The sequence below is a fragment of the Fonsecaea erecta genome (assembly GCF_001651985.1).
Source record: "Fonsecaea erecta strain CBS 125763 chromosome Unknown Scaff8, whole genome shotgun sequence".
Lineage (NCBI taxonomy): Eukaryota > Fungi > Ascomycota > Eurotiomycetes > Chaetothyriales > Herpotrichiellaceae > Fonsecaea > Fonsecaea erecta.
Genome location: NW_017387251.1, coordinates 1,491,371 through 1,507,658, shown reverse-complemented (window position 1 = coordinate 1,507,658; position 16,288 = coordinate 1,491,371). Strand labels below are relative to the sequence as shown.

The following is a 16,288-nucleotide window of genomic DNA, read 5'->3' as shown; positions in this document are numbered from 1 at the left end:
ACCAACAGGAACGCACGAGCTATGCAGGCGATGTGCAACCGGGACGAAAGGGGCAGGGGAATGAGGACGAAACATACCATTTCCACCGTCAACTTTCGTCAAGTGTTGCGCTTCCAGTACAACAAGGATGTAATATGTCAAGGGCGAAAATGTGAGAGGACCGGACCGGGAGGAGGAGGAGCAGCAGCAGCACTACCGCATATCTAAAGGGGCCGTGATACAGGTAGGAAGTAGGTAGGCAGGCAGAGAGCACTGAGGAGCAGAGAAATGAGGTTCCAAGCAAGTTCGTGATCTGGCAAGTATTATTATTTGTTGCTGGAATCTCCAAATAATGCGCAGCGTGTCACCAGCGTATCCCGCACTTTTCATCTTATCTTATCTTAAGTCAGACTGCGATACATACAAACAGTACGAGGTACAAGATACTGCCTTGATTGATGTAAGTAACTAGGAGCATATATCGCCCGAAAAGGAGCCATGTCCTGATCCTGAAGAGATCCTGAAGAAAATCTGGGGTAGTTCTACATTTTCATTTCCAGCCTCAGCCCAAGACACACCCAACCTGTGATAACCGACAGACATATTCGTGCCCTACAACCCCCGATCGGACCAGACCGTCTAGGACGCCGTGCTGCCCTGAGGCAAGTAGCCCTGATCGGTTATGCCTTTTTGAACCAGGCTACCAATCCATTCCCGCGCAGCCCCAGACATGTAAAAATATGACGAGATTGAAAAAGCACAAAGGCGTGGTGGCTCAAATCCGCTTCTGACTGTGGCTACCTGCCGAGAGGCATGGTATGCCGATGCAATCCTTCATTCCACACGGGCAACTTCTTGTCTCGCTCGTAGATCAAGCCGCAGCTGTTACATAGCGTCTGTTCACAAACATCACCCGTCAGCATAGTTCATATCGCAGATAACAAATGCAGAAAGCAATAAAACCAAGAAAAAACACAGGAGAACTCACTCTAGGGCCCATAGGTCCATCCCGCACAGCCCAGACGGCACTGCCCCAGATGAGACAATGTTTGCACCTCCAATTCTGCCTCTCGTACTCCTGTAATCGATTGCCTTCGCCTCCCCATCCTGCACCGGCAGAGCTTCCAGGCGCGTCCGGGGTCTGTGCCTTCGCCACGGGAGAGAGTGATCTGAAGCGTCGCTTCTTCTTGCTTCGTTCTCCACGACCCATAAGGGGCGTCTCCTCCCCCGTGCCGGCGCTGCCGATAGTGGTGTAGTCAAAGTAACTTCCTCGTTGCTGGGCTTCCTGTTCTCGAGCCGAGGGCACCATGCCAGCTGTCGAGCTGAACTTGGCAGTTTCTCTCCGCAATCTCCTCAGCTGTCTTTCTCGATCGCCCTCTCTCTTCTCAATCTCTTCTTTGCTCAAAGCTTCGAATTTCGGCTCCCATTCAGCACCAAAATCGTCAATGTCGTACCGCCACCCAGCGCCTTCCTCGCCTCGGACGGCTTGATTGTCGATTTCTCCACTGAGGTGATTTCCGCCGATCATGAGCATCCCCCCTTCGCATGCCTCCTTTTTCAATCGCAACACTGCTTCGTAGATGGCATGGGTGATGGCCATGACCCATTCGCCACCCAGTCCCATGTCTGCGCAAGTCTGCCTCGCGAATGCCTCGGCAGCACCCGGCGGATGAAGCAACGACCATTCGAATTTGTCTTGGTAGAGTTTCGAAGAGAGGTAAATTGATAACGTGATTACACAGCGGTAGGTGTCGTCGGGATTGAGATACGGGTCTTCACCGTCATCCTGCTGCTCCATTTGTGGTTCGGGCGGCATCGGCGAAGCAATTGCTGTTATAGAGGCGCCGTTAGTCAATGTAATAGGATGAGGCGTCGAAGCGGCCGGAGTGCCCGGTGTGGTAGAGGCTGGACGAGATATCGACGCCCCCAAGTGTGCCCGGGGTGTGCCGCCACGAGAGCTTCCGTTGACAAATGCTGACGGTGTGGGAGCCGGGTTCGTGTCAGGCATTTGTGATCTCTTCTGCTGGGTGTGGAAGAGAGGGTGCATGGCCACACCGGCATAGTCCTCCAGCTGCGTTCGTATTTGTTGACTGACATTCATCGCCAGATTTGTTTGGTTCGGCAAGTCCAGCTCTCGAACAAAGCATTGCGCAAAGTCGTCCGGGGTCAGCAGGTTCTCGTGCAGATTCCACAAAAAGATATCGCGTATCTTGTACCCCGGCAATGGCTCGGGTCTCTTGAACAGTGGCAGCGAAGGGTTGACCCCGATATCGACTCCCGCGCGTGGCGGAGGGAAAGGCGCATCAGGCTGGTGGGATGGCACATCGAGATCGATTCGTATGGGTATCAGGGTGAGAGGGAGTTGTGACTGGATATGTGCCTGGTTATCCGTCCTGTTTGACACCACCTTCGTCAATAACAATACAGCGGGGGGAGGCAACAACGTTCGACAGACGACGGGACTTACGTGGGCCTGACTGTCCTCCGAATGATCCAGTCTCGGTATATGGGCTGCGAATCGACGGGTTCGTGTATCTCCTTTCCCACCTTTTCATGCGGAGATTCCTTTTTCTCGAGCTCCTCCCGTCGCAACGATCGCAACCCGGTCGGTCGCCGGGGGCCTTCGCTGTCTTCGAAGTCGTCCTCATCGTAGGCATCGTCGGCGTAATTAATTATCGTGGTGCCTCGTTTGGTGGTGCGGCCGGCTGGGACGACACTTTGGGTCTGGAGCACGGGTTGGAGGAGGGTATTGGTGTACTGGCGGATCCGCGGGGGATAGGTGGTCACATATGCCTGCGCGGGCGCCATGGTTCATCGTCCGGTTGGCAGGACTAAGTGTGGAAAGTAACAACACTATGAGGACATGGTCGATGGCAAAGAATGTCAGAAGAGTCGGCTCCACGCGCACCACGTCCGTCAGAGGATATCAAGAATGATTGTCTGATACGAGAGTCGCAATGCACAGCAACTGGTATCGAGATATGTTCGCAGTCGTTTCGCGACTTTCAGTTCCGAGAAAGGTCTAGTGCCAATCCCAAGACTTTTGTCTCAGCCTTGCGTAGTCAGCAGACCCACTTTTGATCATGGACAAGGCTGAAGTGATATATACTGCCAGTCCCTCCGGCAGTATCAGTAAGTAGCATCGCATCACACAGGGCAAATTCACTCAACGCCGTCTCCACTCGAAGACTGAGGTCATATAATCTAAAGTTGCCAAATCTCTTTCAACATAGCCCCCCCAAGTGAGAAATTTACACACAACTCTATTAATCAGCTCTGAAGTTGAACTAAGCACTTGGAGACCCCTAGAACTTCAAGGTTGAGGGGGGGGGCTATGTGCACAAAAAAGATCTAGAGGGTTAGGTGGGAGGGGCCTTTCAAAGGACATGAGCTTGCTGTAGGGGTCTCGCCATGTCCTGCCAGAGAGTACCTTGTGGTTGTTGTAAGATTGCTCGATAACGCTCCACCGGGGAGAATCAGGAGCCGCAACACCTGCGAGGGAAATGGGAAAGGTAAACTAGTAGTCGCCGGAGCCTACAGATCTTTTTTTGTTCCTTAGTAGTAAAAGACACACAGTGTGACTGAAGTCTGCTGTTCAATTCCCGGATTAGACACTCGTGTACATGGATGGCTTTTTTCGGTGACCCCAATTTACTGATGAATGAACGTGTGGTGTAGCTTCACCAAAGACTTCGGGTGACGGACCGTTGAGAAGAAACCCAAATCTTGACTGTATCGTACCTCACCGGCCTTTCGCAGGCAATCCCTCACTGCTGGACCCGCTACCCACATAAACAAGATACTTCCCTAAGCTCGATACATATGGATATCCCGAAACTGGACTTCTTTTTTCGCCGAATCGCTCAATGCAAAACGCCTAAACTGCAAATGAACAGAGGTGTTCCTGTCATCGGAGGCCGATCACGCTCTGCATAAAATGTAAGCACAACGCCATGACGACCGAGCCAAGGGGAAGCTTACCATCTCCAGGGTCCACACTCTTCGAATCCACACTTTGAGTTTACCCTCGACTCCCTCGACGTCTGTCAACTCAACGCCCTCCCACCAGCATCTGCGAGCAGGTTTGCGCCAGAAGAGCAGTAGCTTTTGAGCCATGCCTACCACGTTGCTACCGGCCAGGTCTCCCTTGATATCGGTTCGCAATCTCGCAAGAGCTAGACTGCAAATGACGGCCTTGTTTGGCTCTCCAGCTCGATGGCCCCAGGCATCATCGTGATTAAAACCACTGCATGCGTCAGTATCTTTGTCTAAGCCGATCGTGTCGTGGGACATACCCTGCGGTCAGCATTTCAATCAGATGTTGCTCAGTCGTGCCTGCTTCCTCGCTCCGCTTAAGGCCAGAGAAGATTCCGTCTTGCTTGAGTAAGGATTTCCCAGCGGCGCGTTTGATCTCTGTCATCTCTGGCTGCTCGATGTCTGGACGAGGAGGTATGACGTAGAAGTCAAGATCTTCCCTCAAGACAATGATCCCGGCTCGGTCTTGGAGCATATCTTTGGTCGAACCTTGCAACGGTTCGATCGATATGGGATCATGGTCTGGCGGCGTGGTTGGGGAGGGAGATGTGGAGGGTATTGATTGAGCCACATCCCGAAAAAAGTTTAACATATACTGGAGCGAGGCTGGGTCATACTGTGAAGAATATGTTACATCTCCGATATAGATACAAGGATTGCTCAGAACGACAATGGGATGGGGAGTTTGAGCGGGACGTACGTCAACGGGGTAGACATCGCCTTCATGAAACGAGTTCATGTGGCCGTCAGGGAGGAGCCCATTGGGGAATAAAGATAGCAACACAAACTCGGGCAGAGTCAACAATTCATCACGGGACAACGTGAAGTGCGTGCCTCTGTCCGATGGTCAGCTTTTTGATTGCTTGATTTCCGGGCGCGTGGAGCCAAACCAACCTCAAGTCCAACGTGATGTGTTCATCAGCTGCCGCCTCGCCTGCTATACAACCACCAAGTCAGTCATGAACGTCTTTCTCAATGGCATCACCACAACTCACCTCCTAGAGTGTTGATTGGTGGGCCTGTTTGTTGAACTTGTGTGATGATGCTGGCCGCACCGCCTGCTGCCGCCATGAGGTATGTGAACGACTCTAGGGGACTAGAACCTTCGGTGTATGGTGGTGGCGGCTCTCCGTCGTCAACAGCTTTTCCCGAGGAAGACTGAGCCTTGGTGTCTTGTGGGAGGGCGGCTTTGGTCTCGCGCTCAGCCTTGGACTCGAGTTCGTCTTCGGCGAGAGCCTCCTCAAAGGAGGGTGCCGGAGCAGAGGCTAGAAGCGAGTCGCAGGGAGCCTCGGTGACAGTGGCTCTGATGCGGTCGAGCTCGGCGTCGGTCGGGAAGTAGAGGGAGGAGAAGGGAGGTGGGCGTGGGGAGGGAGGACTCGAGGATGACGCTTCGGACCTGGGAGAATGAGGTGGCGGAGCAATGTATATCTTGTCCTCGTGGTCTTGGTCGGTGTCGTCGTTGTCGAAGGAGTGGTTGAATCTCAACAACGCCGTGGTGGGCGAGTCTCCTCGATCAAAAGCCGGAGGTGACAAGGTGACTGATTGGTGCTGCGAGTGTGCAGCCAAATAATCAAGCGACCAATGTGGAAGCCGTGGTGAATAAATGAGGCAAAGCGCAGCGACAGAACTGGCGCTGGGCAAGGAGATTTGGTCTTTGATGTGAACAGTGATCGCGAGGCGCGATGTTGATTAAGGATGGGCAAGCTGGTGGAACATTGATTGAGTCACGTTGAGGGGGACAATTGGGCGTCAGGATATTGATTGGTATTGTACAGAGTTGCAGCAGAGTTGAGTTGCAGAGTTGCGAAGTTGGGGACACGGACGGGCAAACACAGAGAGAGTGAGAGACGAAGACGAGAGATCACCGTTTCCCCCATTTCCACGGCAGCCGCAGATGGAAGTCGCCCATAGAGTTTGGCTTATAAGCGCCTCACGGGTGTCCGAGTGCCCCCCCACGCCCCCCAAGCAGCAACCGCTTGTTACCTACCAAGTGATGTGATCCGCTCCAAGGACGCCCCCCTAGCTCCTCCTTAGCTGGGGCGCTTTAACTGGGCCCGCCCCCTCTGCTGGCACTACGCCCATCTTTAGCACCGGTGCGGGTCGCCACGGCTTCCCTTGCAGATAAAACGGTTTCCGAGCATGGCCTATATAGATCTTGGGGAGATATTCTGGGATCGATATTATTATTCTTGCATTCTCCTCTTATGGACAAGTCAACGGAGCCGTATTGGGATATCTTGAAGCATGTTGGTACAGTCACTGACGCCATCTTCCTGGCTGGCTGGCTGGCTGGCTGGCTGGCTTCTTCGACTCTCGGTGCCACATCTCCCTGCTCCCAGAGCTGTACACAATCACTCCGCTGCCATCATGCATGCGACCACAACTACCCACGAATGCTTTCACTTTAATGGGTTCAGCTTGTCAAAGACACCCTTCTCTTCGCCCGATGGTCGAACATCTCCACTTCCTTGACTCGGAGTGAGCGTCTCGCCGCCCGATCCTGTGACGGTGCTGCTCTTCCCTCCCTCGGCAACGCCAGCCACACCCGCGTTCTGAATTTCACTCCCCGTGTCTAGATCGACACCCTTCTTTGCCGCCCCGACGTGCCCACTGGTCCCGATGATACCTGTTCCTGCTCCGGCGCCTGCGGTGGTCGATGCTCTCTTCTGGCCTTGGAGCCCAAATAGTTCCGAGTGGGAGGATGCAGGACCTTCTGAGGGGCGGGTCGTGCCTGAGGTCTGGCTGTCTGTCATTTTCAGGAATTTGGGTCAATCAAGTGCAGTAGACAATGTTGTAACAGTAGGATGGTATTGTGATGGTCTTAATTTCTGTTATGGATTGGTTTCTGTGCCAGAGGCTTCGCACCACTGATACAAACAAACAACGCCACCCCTTAGATATATGCTACTTGGAACGCCCTCGTTGACTGTCGCAGCTACAATGACTTCACCTGGCATTATCTGACGACAGCAGTATGACGATCATGGCAAATGCTGGCAGGGAAGGAGGGGCACAGTGTCTCCGGAACAGTTCTCCGATCGAAAGCGGAGGAAGCTGCCCTGAGCCATTGTCACACGACACGTCTTTGCCTGGTATCTAGTAAGAGAGGGGTCCATCCCCCCAGAGTTTGTAGTTGTTCCCTGGAAGCAGGCGTCCCAGGATATTGGTGCAGAAAGGGATCTTGATAAGGAGAGTCGGCAGATAAACCGTTTGGGGATCCTCATGCTCGTCTAGAAAAGCCTAATTCAATGCCCTTCCTGTCTCGCTCAAGAAAGCTTGCTGGAAACTTTATTGAAGAGCTGCAGAGCGTTCTTGCTACACAGTTTCTCCTTGTCCTCGTCGCTGGCAAACACCTGTGGCAGATATTCATCGTGCTGCTTGGACAAGGCCTGAACTACCGGCAAGGGGGTATATGGGAAGTCGCTCCCGAACAGCATCCTGTCGACGGTGACGTACTCCAACAAGCCCTTGGCCTGCTCCGGAAACGCCCAACCCGCCGTGTCGAAGTAGAACTGCGTGTTGAGCCGCTCCTTGACCCACGCCGGAGAGACCTCGTTGGCGGAACCCCCCAGCTTCATAATCTCGGCCACGCTCGAGAACCGGTTGATCAGGGGTGGAAATGCTCCGCCGACGTGTGACATGTGGAAGGTGATGTGGGGGCATCGCTTCACGGTGCCGGTCAGGAACAGGTTGATGACGGCGCGAGCACTGTCGAACAAGAACTCAAACATTGGTCGGGGGAACTGAGGGAGTGGCGTCGCCGCAGTCCCCGACGACAAGCACGGCGTGGTGGGATGTATGAAGACGACGGCTTTCCTCCGATTCAGCTCATCGAAAACGGCATCAAGATCCTTGTGTCCGAGATAGGTCCCGTGGAAGTTGGTGAGCACCACAAACCCGTCCGCGTTGAGGTGATCCATGGCATGAGAGATCTCTTGCAGGGTGCCCTCCACGTCCGGCAGAGGCAGAGAAGCAAAGAAGCCAAACTGGTCAGGCATTCGTTTCTTCAGATCTGCCGCGACCTCGTTGACGTGTCTGGCAAGCTTTCGGGCCAGTGCGTCGTCCCCGGCCTTGAGGTGGACTCCGGGCGTGCTGATGCTAAGGACTGATTTTGTCACGTTGATGGATTTCATCATTGCGAGATGACTCTCTTCGCTCCATTCCTGGCCCAGGGTCAGCAGCTAATAGCTAGCTACAAGATAGGCAGCCTGGTCAGTTCCCTGCAGACATACCGGGATCGCTGGCATCCCGTCAGGGTTCTTGTGGCCATTTTCTGCGAGTGCCTTGCGATATTCGCTGAGAGATTTTGGGTCAACAGGACTCGGTGCGGATGAAAATGAACTCACGTTGGTAAATAGTGAGAGTGGCAGTCGACTTTTGGATAAGGAGACATTTTCTCGGTTGCGAGTGTGACGCTATTGGGGGTATAAAGTTCAGTAGGTCAGATACTGTGGGAGACAATTGGATTTCGGGTCACCTTGAGAGTTTGGGCACTGATATAAGATGGACGTGTCCGAACTTCGCGGGGTCGAGTTTTTGCGGAGGCCCGCTATTTCCCACATAATGCTCTGCACTATTACATACTGGACTTCGTATTACTGCTAGGGACCGATCTTTACCCGCATCGCCGCCAACATGTGGGACCGAAACAGTGGTGGGCTAGTTGGAAACAGCACCTTCGAACGTCCCACGACTTACGAGGACGTGTGTAACATTCCTGACCTGTTGGTTCGAGGGAGGCTGATGACCAAACACTGGGTTCCATCCATTAGGCATAGCAAGCATTGGGCTTTTTCAACGTAGGAGGTAGGTAGACATGCCAGAACGTGCAGAGCCCTCGGCGGCCAGCGGCAGAGGGTACAAGGACGGAATGTTGAACGGAGGGTACGATGTGATATGGCCATCCTCGACTCCAGTCGTTCTGACGCCAGCCGTTCTGATCGAGCACATCCGAACCAGACCAACCTTCCTCCCGTCAACCAGCCAGTGCCTTGCCTATCATCTCCTTCGCCCTGTCGCTCAAGTCCATGGCCAACGCCAACTCTTGCCCTCTTGACCCCATTTTCACCCACGTCTTCTGCAGGATGCCAATGATCTTGGCTTCATCGTGTCCCTTCTCGAACTCGTCAAACTGGTCGTCCAGGAACACCAGACAGGCCACGTCCTCGATGACCTGGGCGTCGGCGTCGCCCTTACCTTCCCCCTTTTTCAGGTCCTCCTTCGCTATCAGCGCCGCCACTTTGTCCGCTTCCTCCTCGCTGTAGGCGCATTCCAGACAGATCTGCTTGACCTGCTCGGCCTGTCGCTTCTTGAGGAACGTGCGCCACGCAAAGTACCCGGCTTTGGTGCGCGGGTAGCTGTCTCGAGGCACCTCCCAGCGTCGGAAGTGCTGCGCCCGGGCGGCCGTGACGAGCAGAGGACCCGGATTCGGGGTGTGCAGATCGAGAAATTTGGTCATCTTCTGAGCGTAGTGTAGCTCGTAGGGTATTTTCTCGCCGTTGATGTCGACGGTGTTCGGGTCCTCTCTGTGAGCGGCGTCTATTAGTTCCAGAGCTTTTGACACGTCGGGAGCCATGGCAGGGTATAGAAATAATGGGGCCGCGCGTTGCACTGCGTACAAGCACCGGCCTTGTCGATTTGGTCCTAAGAGTTTGCAGCACCGTAGGCGAGGTGATCACGATAGAATTGTTCCATGGCCGAATTGGCCGAAGATTTACCTCTGGTGTCTTGTGGGCAGACGATGATGTCACACTGCAGTCGTGGGTGTTTCAACAGTCCTCTCTTTCCACCATGTGCTCGAACTGGGGGATGGAAGACATCTTGACAGACCGCACAAAATGCTCCCAAGAGCGTAGCATGTTGGAATAAATATCTTTTTGACGTTCGTGAAGGGCTGAGCAGATTAATCCTGAGCTGAGGATTCCACGCCCTTGTCTAAACCTGCTAGAGACCGTCTTGCTCCGTGCCCTGGCCCTACACATCAGACTCCTCCTCCTCCCACGCCATCTTCAAGCACCACCCTCCCTCTTCGCGTACTCGTCCTCCATGCGCTCTGTGTACAAGGCATCAGCCTCGTTCGAGGTGATCCTCTTCTGCTCGCCCAAGCCTCCACTGGTGATGCGTCCTTGGGGAGGTTGTCCTGCTGCCCCATTGGCAACGTACTCCTGCTGTTGTTGTGCCGGGAGGGTCGTCTTTGTTTTGGTCGTGGTTGTTTTCTTGTGGCTGGCCGAGGCGCCTAGCGACAGAGAGCCGGAAACGGCGCCGGCAACAGAGGCGCCAGCGTTGGCGACGGCCTCAGACGTCCTCTTGAAGAATCCAGCGTCGTCCGACATTGTCGCGTGACTTTAACCGGTCTAAGCGATGACTGGATACTCTGGAGCTCAAGGATTTCTCGACACAAAGAAAAGTAGTTCGTGGGGTATATCGTCAGGAGAAATGGTTCGGAAGGAGGTGGATTGGAAACTGGACAGGAATATATTTCCTGCAAAGGTGGAGCTTCTTAGAACGCCACAACGCCTGCCCCAGTGCCGCGAGAGGAAGAACTCCAAAAAACAGGTTTTAGGATGCAATATTACCTTTTTCGAGTGGTGCCTTCGCACATGTCAACGCCTCCCAGACGAGGCACCGACGAACGTGCCTGAAGATCGCAGCTTGATGTCATAGGGGTCTTCAAATGACTGAGATGAGACTGCTGTATCGGTCATGCAGCGTCATTTCAATCCTTCCCCCCCTTAAATAAGTCACTCTAGGGGAGGTGTACGGTACCATGTTACGGTCCGCTGTGATTGGCCGCAGCACACAAACGTGCCTTTGTCGCAGCAAGGCTGAGGCGGCAGGGGACAAAGCTGAGAACAAACAGAATAGATCTTTGTCGCCAACACATAGAGGTGCTGGAAATAGCAAACATAGCTGATTGATTGTTCAATGCCTTAATTACTTGAAGCTCAACAATGTAGCCCACTCCCAGAGAAATAGAAAAAGTAAGAAGCTCGTATTTCCACCTCCCTGAATCTGCAGCCTTGCGACCATTCGATATACATATATTCGATATTCATCAACATCCACCGAGACGCAGACAGTAGAGATAACAGACACAGAAGCCAAACCATCAACTGGCCGCTCCCTCCGGTGGCGCACAGACCTGCCTCGCCAAGTATCGATGTGTTTGCATAGCCTGGTGTACAGACAGTACAACGACCGCCTGTAACTGCCTCACCCTCGAATTCACTCCAGCAACATTGAATGAAAACTACTATGCCCATTCACTTCCTCAGAACACAAGACTTCACCCATACGATTTTATTCCTTCTCCCACAGATATTTTCTCGCACACATATTTTCTCCCGAATCCAGCATCCTGTCGATTCCTTACCATCCATCGTCCAGTCCCATCAGACCAAGAGAAACAAGGTCCTGAATAACCGCTCTGGCAATCTGTCGAATACACTTCGTCAAAATCACTTCCACCCTCGTCGTCTGTCGTAAGCCTGAGCAGAGGTCGACAAACACGAAGCCTCCTGCCGCGCCACCTCCTAAATCCTGCCCACATCACCCGAAACCTCTCTTTGAATACCTTCGCCATGCTGTCCTTCAAGTGGACTCTCCTCTTCCTTTTGTCCCTCGCTAGCAACGTTGCAGCGATCCCTCGCACCACGGCTCAAAACATCGAGATCCTGGTTGGCGCATCGGGCGCAGTTGGCTTCGCCAGCGTCCTCGGCTGGCAGCTTCTCAAAAACTCAAGGGCGCCAGAGCAACAGTTGAATGCCGTAGCAAAATCCCAGCAAGATGGGATCCTGGTCGCGCAATCAAGTCTATCGCCCACGCCAACTGCCACACCAACAGCTTCCGAAGCCACCAGAATTGTCAAGACAATCGTATCGAAAGGCAGCACAGATGTGCTTGCTCAGTCGAAGCACCCTTCAATGATACCCATGACACGGTTCTTCTTGGTAGAAGCATGGAGCAATGGCACAATCATCCAGATTGAGGAGATTGTCCGCTTGCCAGTGGGCGACCTCGGCGACAGACACCCCAACAGCTCTGTTGCTGCCAAAAAAGACACTTCCCTTCCTCATGACAACCGCCAAGCTGGAAATGTCTCTCTGGGCATATACATCTCTCAAGATCGACCTTGCCTTTTCAATGTGTCCTGCTCTCGGTGGAACCTTGCTTCGATCTTTGTGAATGCACATGCCGACCGCAAAACGAAGCCTATCATTGAGTTTGCCAGGAGGAACTTCTTTGTTGTCCGCGACTTGTTGAACAAGGCGCTCGCTCTTTTCCTGAGATTTGTACCAACTCATCCAGCAAAGGCTGCATTCATTCTGGTCGGCATTCCACTCGTGACCAAACTTGGTCCTGCCGCGGCAAGGAAAGCCCTCGTGCTGTTGTCCCGCTACGCTCCTCTCGCCCTCCTTTATCTGCAGGACAATCTACACAGATGGATTGAGCGGCATGTGGGGAGAGAAGAGGAGCCAGACCTCACCATTGAAGCTTGCCTCGAGCCATTGCCTGTTGATGAGGTAGTGCATTGCCCCATCTCGCCAGCGGATATTTCGATAGAGCCAACTCTTGCCACTCAATCCTCGTCGAGTCTAGCAGAGACTCCCGAGGACGATGGAGTTGAGCCTCTCGCCGTTATCATCGAGCCAGAGCAGCATATGGCAGACGATGCAGAAGAGAGTCGCCCATACTTTGCGGATCTCGCAGAAAACCTGCTACGACCAGAATCACCGGAACCCACTCTGACAGTGCTCGATCGCGAGAATTATACAGATGCGGGAATCTTCAAATCGCGGCATAAAGATCCGTTTCTCCGCGGTCGAAAGAGGATTTCAAACTACTCGCCGCCACGCCGGCTCCGCGATGACCTGGCGACCATATTGGACAGGCCCGTGGCCGTGTCATCGGCCCAGGAACGGGAAGAGCCTCTTCCCGAGAGAGGTCCCGAAGCGCAGATCGAGGCTTCAGTCCTGCAGTTGGCACACGTTCCAAGCGGAAGTCCCAGCCAGCCTCGACAAGCTCATCTTGTCATACAGGCCCCGGAATACCCTGTTGCCGAATCCGAAAAAGTACCTTCCCCACCATCGAGTTTGAGCATTTTGACTTCTTCAGAAGACATTCCGGAGCTCGAAAAGTTGCACGAGCACGAGCCTGTTGATAGCCAGCGCCCGGCAACCGCTTCGAATGAAGATGACCTCGAGGTGCCAGAATTGCCGCCAGCTGAGGTTCATGATGGCGACCTGTCGGTTGAGATCAAGTATCCTCTTCAGTCCGACTCCAATACCATTCCCCTAACACGGCATGAGCAAGAGCTGCCCGACGTGTATGATTCCGAACCCACTTTCCCAGAAGGGGAGAGCATCATGACGGTTTCTGAGTCGGTTGCATCTCCTGCCTGTGAACTCGCCTCATTGACTCTCACAGAGGAGGACAAAAAGGACGAGGGTAACCAGCCGCAGGATCTGGGGAGGGAGCCAGAAGAATATCCACCGCAGCCGACCGTAGAGGATGATGTGGATGAGAACAAAACTACAATTACCTCCGGTCAAATAACAGGCATCCTCGAAGCGAATACGCAGGAAGAAGAGCCTATGAGGCTTGCTGCAGAGGAAAGCCTCCAGGAACCGACTGGGTTTCTTGCCGGCTGGACTGACGAAGCATCCAGAGCCGCCGGCGACGACATTGGCATCGACATCGCTGATTTTGGCGGCGTGTTCGATACGGACACCCCGATCTCAACTCCGTCAAAGCAGCCAGTTGTTGACAAGTCCAAGAGCACAGGTGAGCGTCGTCCCGGTAGACTTCGGAGCCAGACTCCGACTCGAGCTGCAGAACCAAGAACGAGTCGGGCTGGACGCAGCCCTGGAGTCAATTTCGCAACCGAAGCTGACGGATCGGTGGTCGAACATACGTGCTATTTCCGCACAGAGGAGGCGCCTGAGGCATTGCAAGATTCGATGATCGTAGATGCGCGAGGGCAAGCAGCGACTGGCGTTCAAGTCTCGAACGAACAACCGATTCCGATGGCCCATGCATCCGTTGGTGAGCAACAACTGTCCGACTTTGCCGCAGAAGATTTCTCTGCTGGATATCAAGTCCAAGAGCAAGAGCAGTTCCCCGGTACACCTGCAATTGATCCGGCCTTCTTGATGGCCTTGCAGTCGTTCAGCGCCATGTCTCTTGAGGACCAAGCGCAATCTCTCGCAGAAAGTACTGCGGCTTTATTTCCTGCTGCCGGTGACCAAGTGGGCTTAGATCTCACCGAGATGACCGAAGCAGCAGCAGAGTCCCAGCCTGTGCAACTTGGTTCGCATGATCAGGACACAGACGACTTCTTGTCGGCTAGAATACGTGAATTGTCTTTGTTGCAGCAAGAGCAGATGGGCATGGAATATGAACACGACGGCCCGGCGCATCAAGTTCCCTTTGCACAAGAAATATTCCAGAGCTACCCTTCGCCAGCGCAGTCAACCATGGCACAAGAGCAGGTTCCTGTTGTATTGCCCGGATATGAGCCCGCACGTCCGGCCGGCATGTACAGTGAGCAGGACGGCTCAGCAGCACCGGAGCAATCTGGTCCGTGGGAATCTCAAATGCATCCTACAGAGATGCAGCAAGAGTTTATGGCACCGGAAGATGTAGCCGCCCTCCTAGAGTTCAACAGAGGAGAAACATCTGGAACCGCGCAGGCAGCAAGCAGTGAACCTGCTGTTCAGTCAACATCCCAACCCCTGCCTTACGAAGAATATCCCTCCCAGCCTCTCGTTCCTGGTCTCGGTATGCATCAAGAGGCGGACCTCGAAGCGGAACGTGCCGCAAAAGTGGTGCCTGTCAAGCACGAACGAGACAACGACCTGCTTCCCGGAGGCGAGTACGCAAACGTACCTATAGCCAACCGGGCCACGAGATACAGTGGTTATGACCGAAAGATCTTGCCAATGAGCTCTGTGTATTTCCGATGCGAGCCTTCGCAGCGGGATACTCTTCTTGGAGCCTCGTCACAGCAGGCGGTGAACCCCTTTGCAGACCTGGTATACTCGGCGGCTCCAGTAAATCCTGGGGTCCCGATACTCCAGGATAGCAATGTCCTCCAGAGCGGCACGGAATCTCAGGATAGGGCAGATGAGATGCATCAGGATTTGCTAGAGGAAATCGGCATGACAAGCCAAAGAACTCCAGCTGATGAGCACATCCTCGGCCAAGAAGAAATGGCAAGCCATTACCCTCCTCTTGATGAGGACGTCACTCAAGGTCATGAGGGCGGGCGGTCTGTGGATGAAGAGGAGGTAGAGAGACCTTGGTGGGAGTGGGATGAGGATAGCGACAACGGCTATGGTGGAGGACCTGGGGACAGTGACAGTGAAGGAAATGGGGACGGGGAAGATGGCGATAACGGCTATGGTGGAGGACACAGGCGAGGGGACAGTGGAGGATCAGAAGAGGAGGAAGAGCCGACGGACGCTGATGAACGCATTGACGACGAAGAGGAAGCCGAGGACGACTCGAGCGAAGACGAGTATGAATATTTCCTGTCCAGGTCGATGCCGGGAGAAGAAGACAGCCTCCCTTGCAGGAGAAGAATGTTCAACGAGCTGGACCGACTTCAGCGAAGGGCTCTCGAGCCTTCCAGGATCGAGACGCCAAAGCGAATCTTCGTCAACCGTCGGCGAACATTTGTTCATGCCTCTGTGGCTAAAAACGTGTGGTGGTGTACCACAGACGAAGGCAGGGATTGGCTCTGGGACAATTGGCTCTCGATCAGAGAAGACCATGGCTGGGACATGATTGACCTGTGCCAGGACACCGTCGACGACTATGAGGAATGGGCGGCAGGGAGGGCAGAGGATGCTTGAAGGCACCGAGAAGATGCCAGGGCCCATGCCGACCACGAATCATAATTGTCTCCATAGAACCAATACTCAAGCATTTCCACATACCTCTTGTACCTCTTGTTCGAGATTCTCGCTTTCGCTCTTTTTGAACGCACCGACATCGTACCGACTCCGTGCAGTCACACGACTGTTTAGATCGGATTGTAGACGCGATAATCTGCGAGGTCTTTTCTGCGCCCCGGGATCTAAATAACTGCCGAGCTGTGAATGCTTTGAGATCGACCAAAGGAAGCTCAGACGAAAAATGGCTCATATGCCCAACCTTGTCCAGAACACGGAGAAGACTAATTGATTTAGTCAGCCCGCCATCTTTTTCTGAACTGCCACAGACCATTATGATGATGAGAAAACGCGGGTTGGGGCTTGTCTGAGGTTGCCAT

The 16,288-nt window shown here is 53.8% G+C and overlaps 6 protein-coding genes across 6 annotated transcripts; 1 reads left to right on the top strand and 5 right to left on the bottom strand.

The window, feature by feature from the left end:
* Positions 1-776: 776 nt before the first annotated feature.
* On the bottom strand, positions 777-2,787 carry AYL99_09201 (hypothetical protein; the record flags this gene model as incomplete). The annotated part of the gene is made up of 3 exons (XM_018840708.1): positions 777-875; positions 968-2,372; positions 2,447-2,787. The coding sequence occupies 3 exons, from the start codon at positions 2,785-2,787 to the stop codon at positions 777-779; spliced, it is 1,845 nt and encodes a 614-aa protein (XP_018690455.1).
* Positions 2,788-3,886: 1,099 nt separating this feature from the next.
* Positions 3,887-6,767, bottom strand: AYL99_09200 (hypothetical protein; the record flags this gene model as incomplete). Its single annotated transcript, XM_018840707.1, has 6 exons — positions 3,887-3,907; positions 3,961-4,225; positions 4,275-4,850; positions 4,909-4,951; positions 5,010-5,562; positions 6,471-6,767. The coding sequence occupies 6 exons, from the start codon at positions 6,765-6,767 to the stop codon at positions 3,887-3,889; spliced, it is 1,755 nt and encodes a 584-aa protein (XP_018690454.1).
* Positions 6,768-7,280: 513 nt separating this feature from the next.
* Positions 7,281-8,407, bottom strand: AYL99_09199 (hypothetical protein; the record flags this gene model as incomplete). The annotated part of the gene is made up of 3 exons (XM_018840706.1): positions 7,281-8,177; positions 8,247-8,310; positions 8,361-8,407. The coding sequence occupies 3 exons, from the start codon at positions 8,405-8,407 to the stop codon at positions 7,281-7,283; spliced, it is 1,008 nt and encodes a 335-aa protein (XP_018690453.1).
* A 582-nt stretch (positions 8,408-8,989) lies between these two features.
* On the bottom strand, positions 8,990-9,589 carry AYL99_09198 (hypothetical protein; the record flags this gene model as incomplete). Its single annotated transcript, XM_018840705.1, has 1 exon — positions 8,990-9,589. The coding sequence occupies one exon, from the start codon at positions 9,587-9,589 to the stop codon at positions 8,990-8,992; it is 600 nt and encodes a 199-aa protein (XP_018690452.1).
* Positions 9,590-10,022: 433 nt separating this feature from the next.
* On the bottom strand, positions 10,023-10,346 carry AYL99_09197 (hypothetical protein; the record flags this gene model as incomplete). The annotated part of the gene is made up of 1 exon (XM_018840704.1): positions 10,023-10,346. One exon carries the CDS (start codon positions 10,344-10,346, stop codon positions 10,023-10,025), a length of 324 nt encoding a protein of 107 aa, XP_018690451.1.
* Positions 10,347-11,594: 1,248 nt separating this feature from the next.
* Positions 11,595-15,869, top strand: AYL99_09196 (hypothetical protein; the record flags this gene model as incomplete). Its single annotated transcript, XM_018840703.1, has 1 exon — positions 11,595-15,869. The coding sequence occupies one exon, from the start codon at positions 11,595-11,597 to the stop codon at positions 15,867-15,869; it is 4,275 nt and encodes a 1,424-aa protein (XP_018690450.1).
* Between the last annotated feature and the right edge of the window lie 419 nt (positions 15,870-16,288).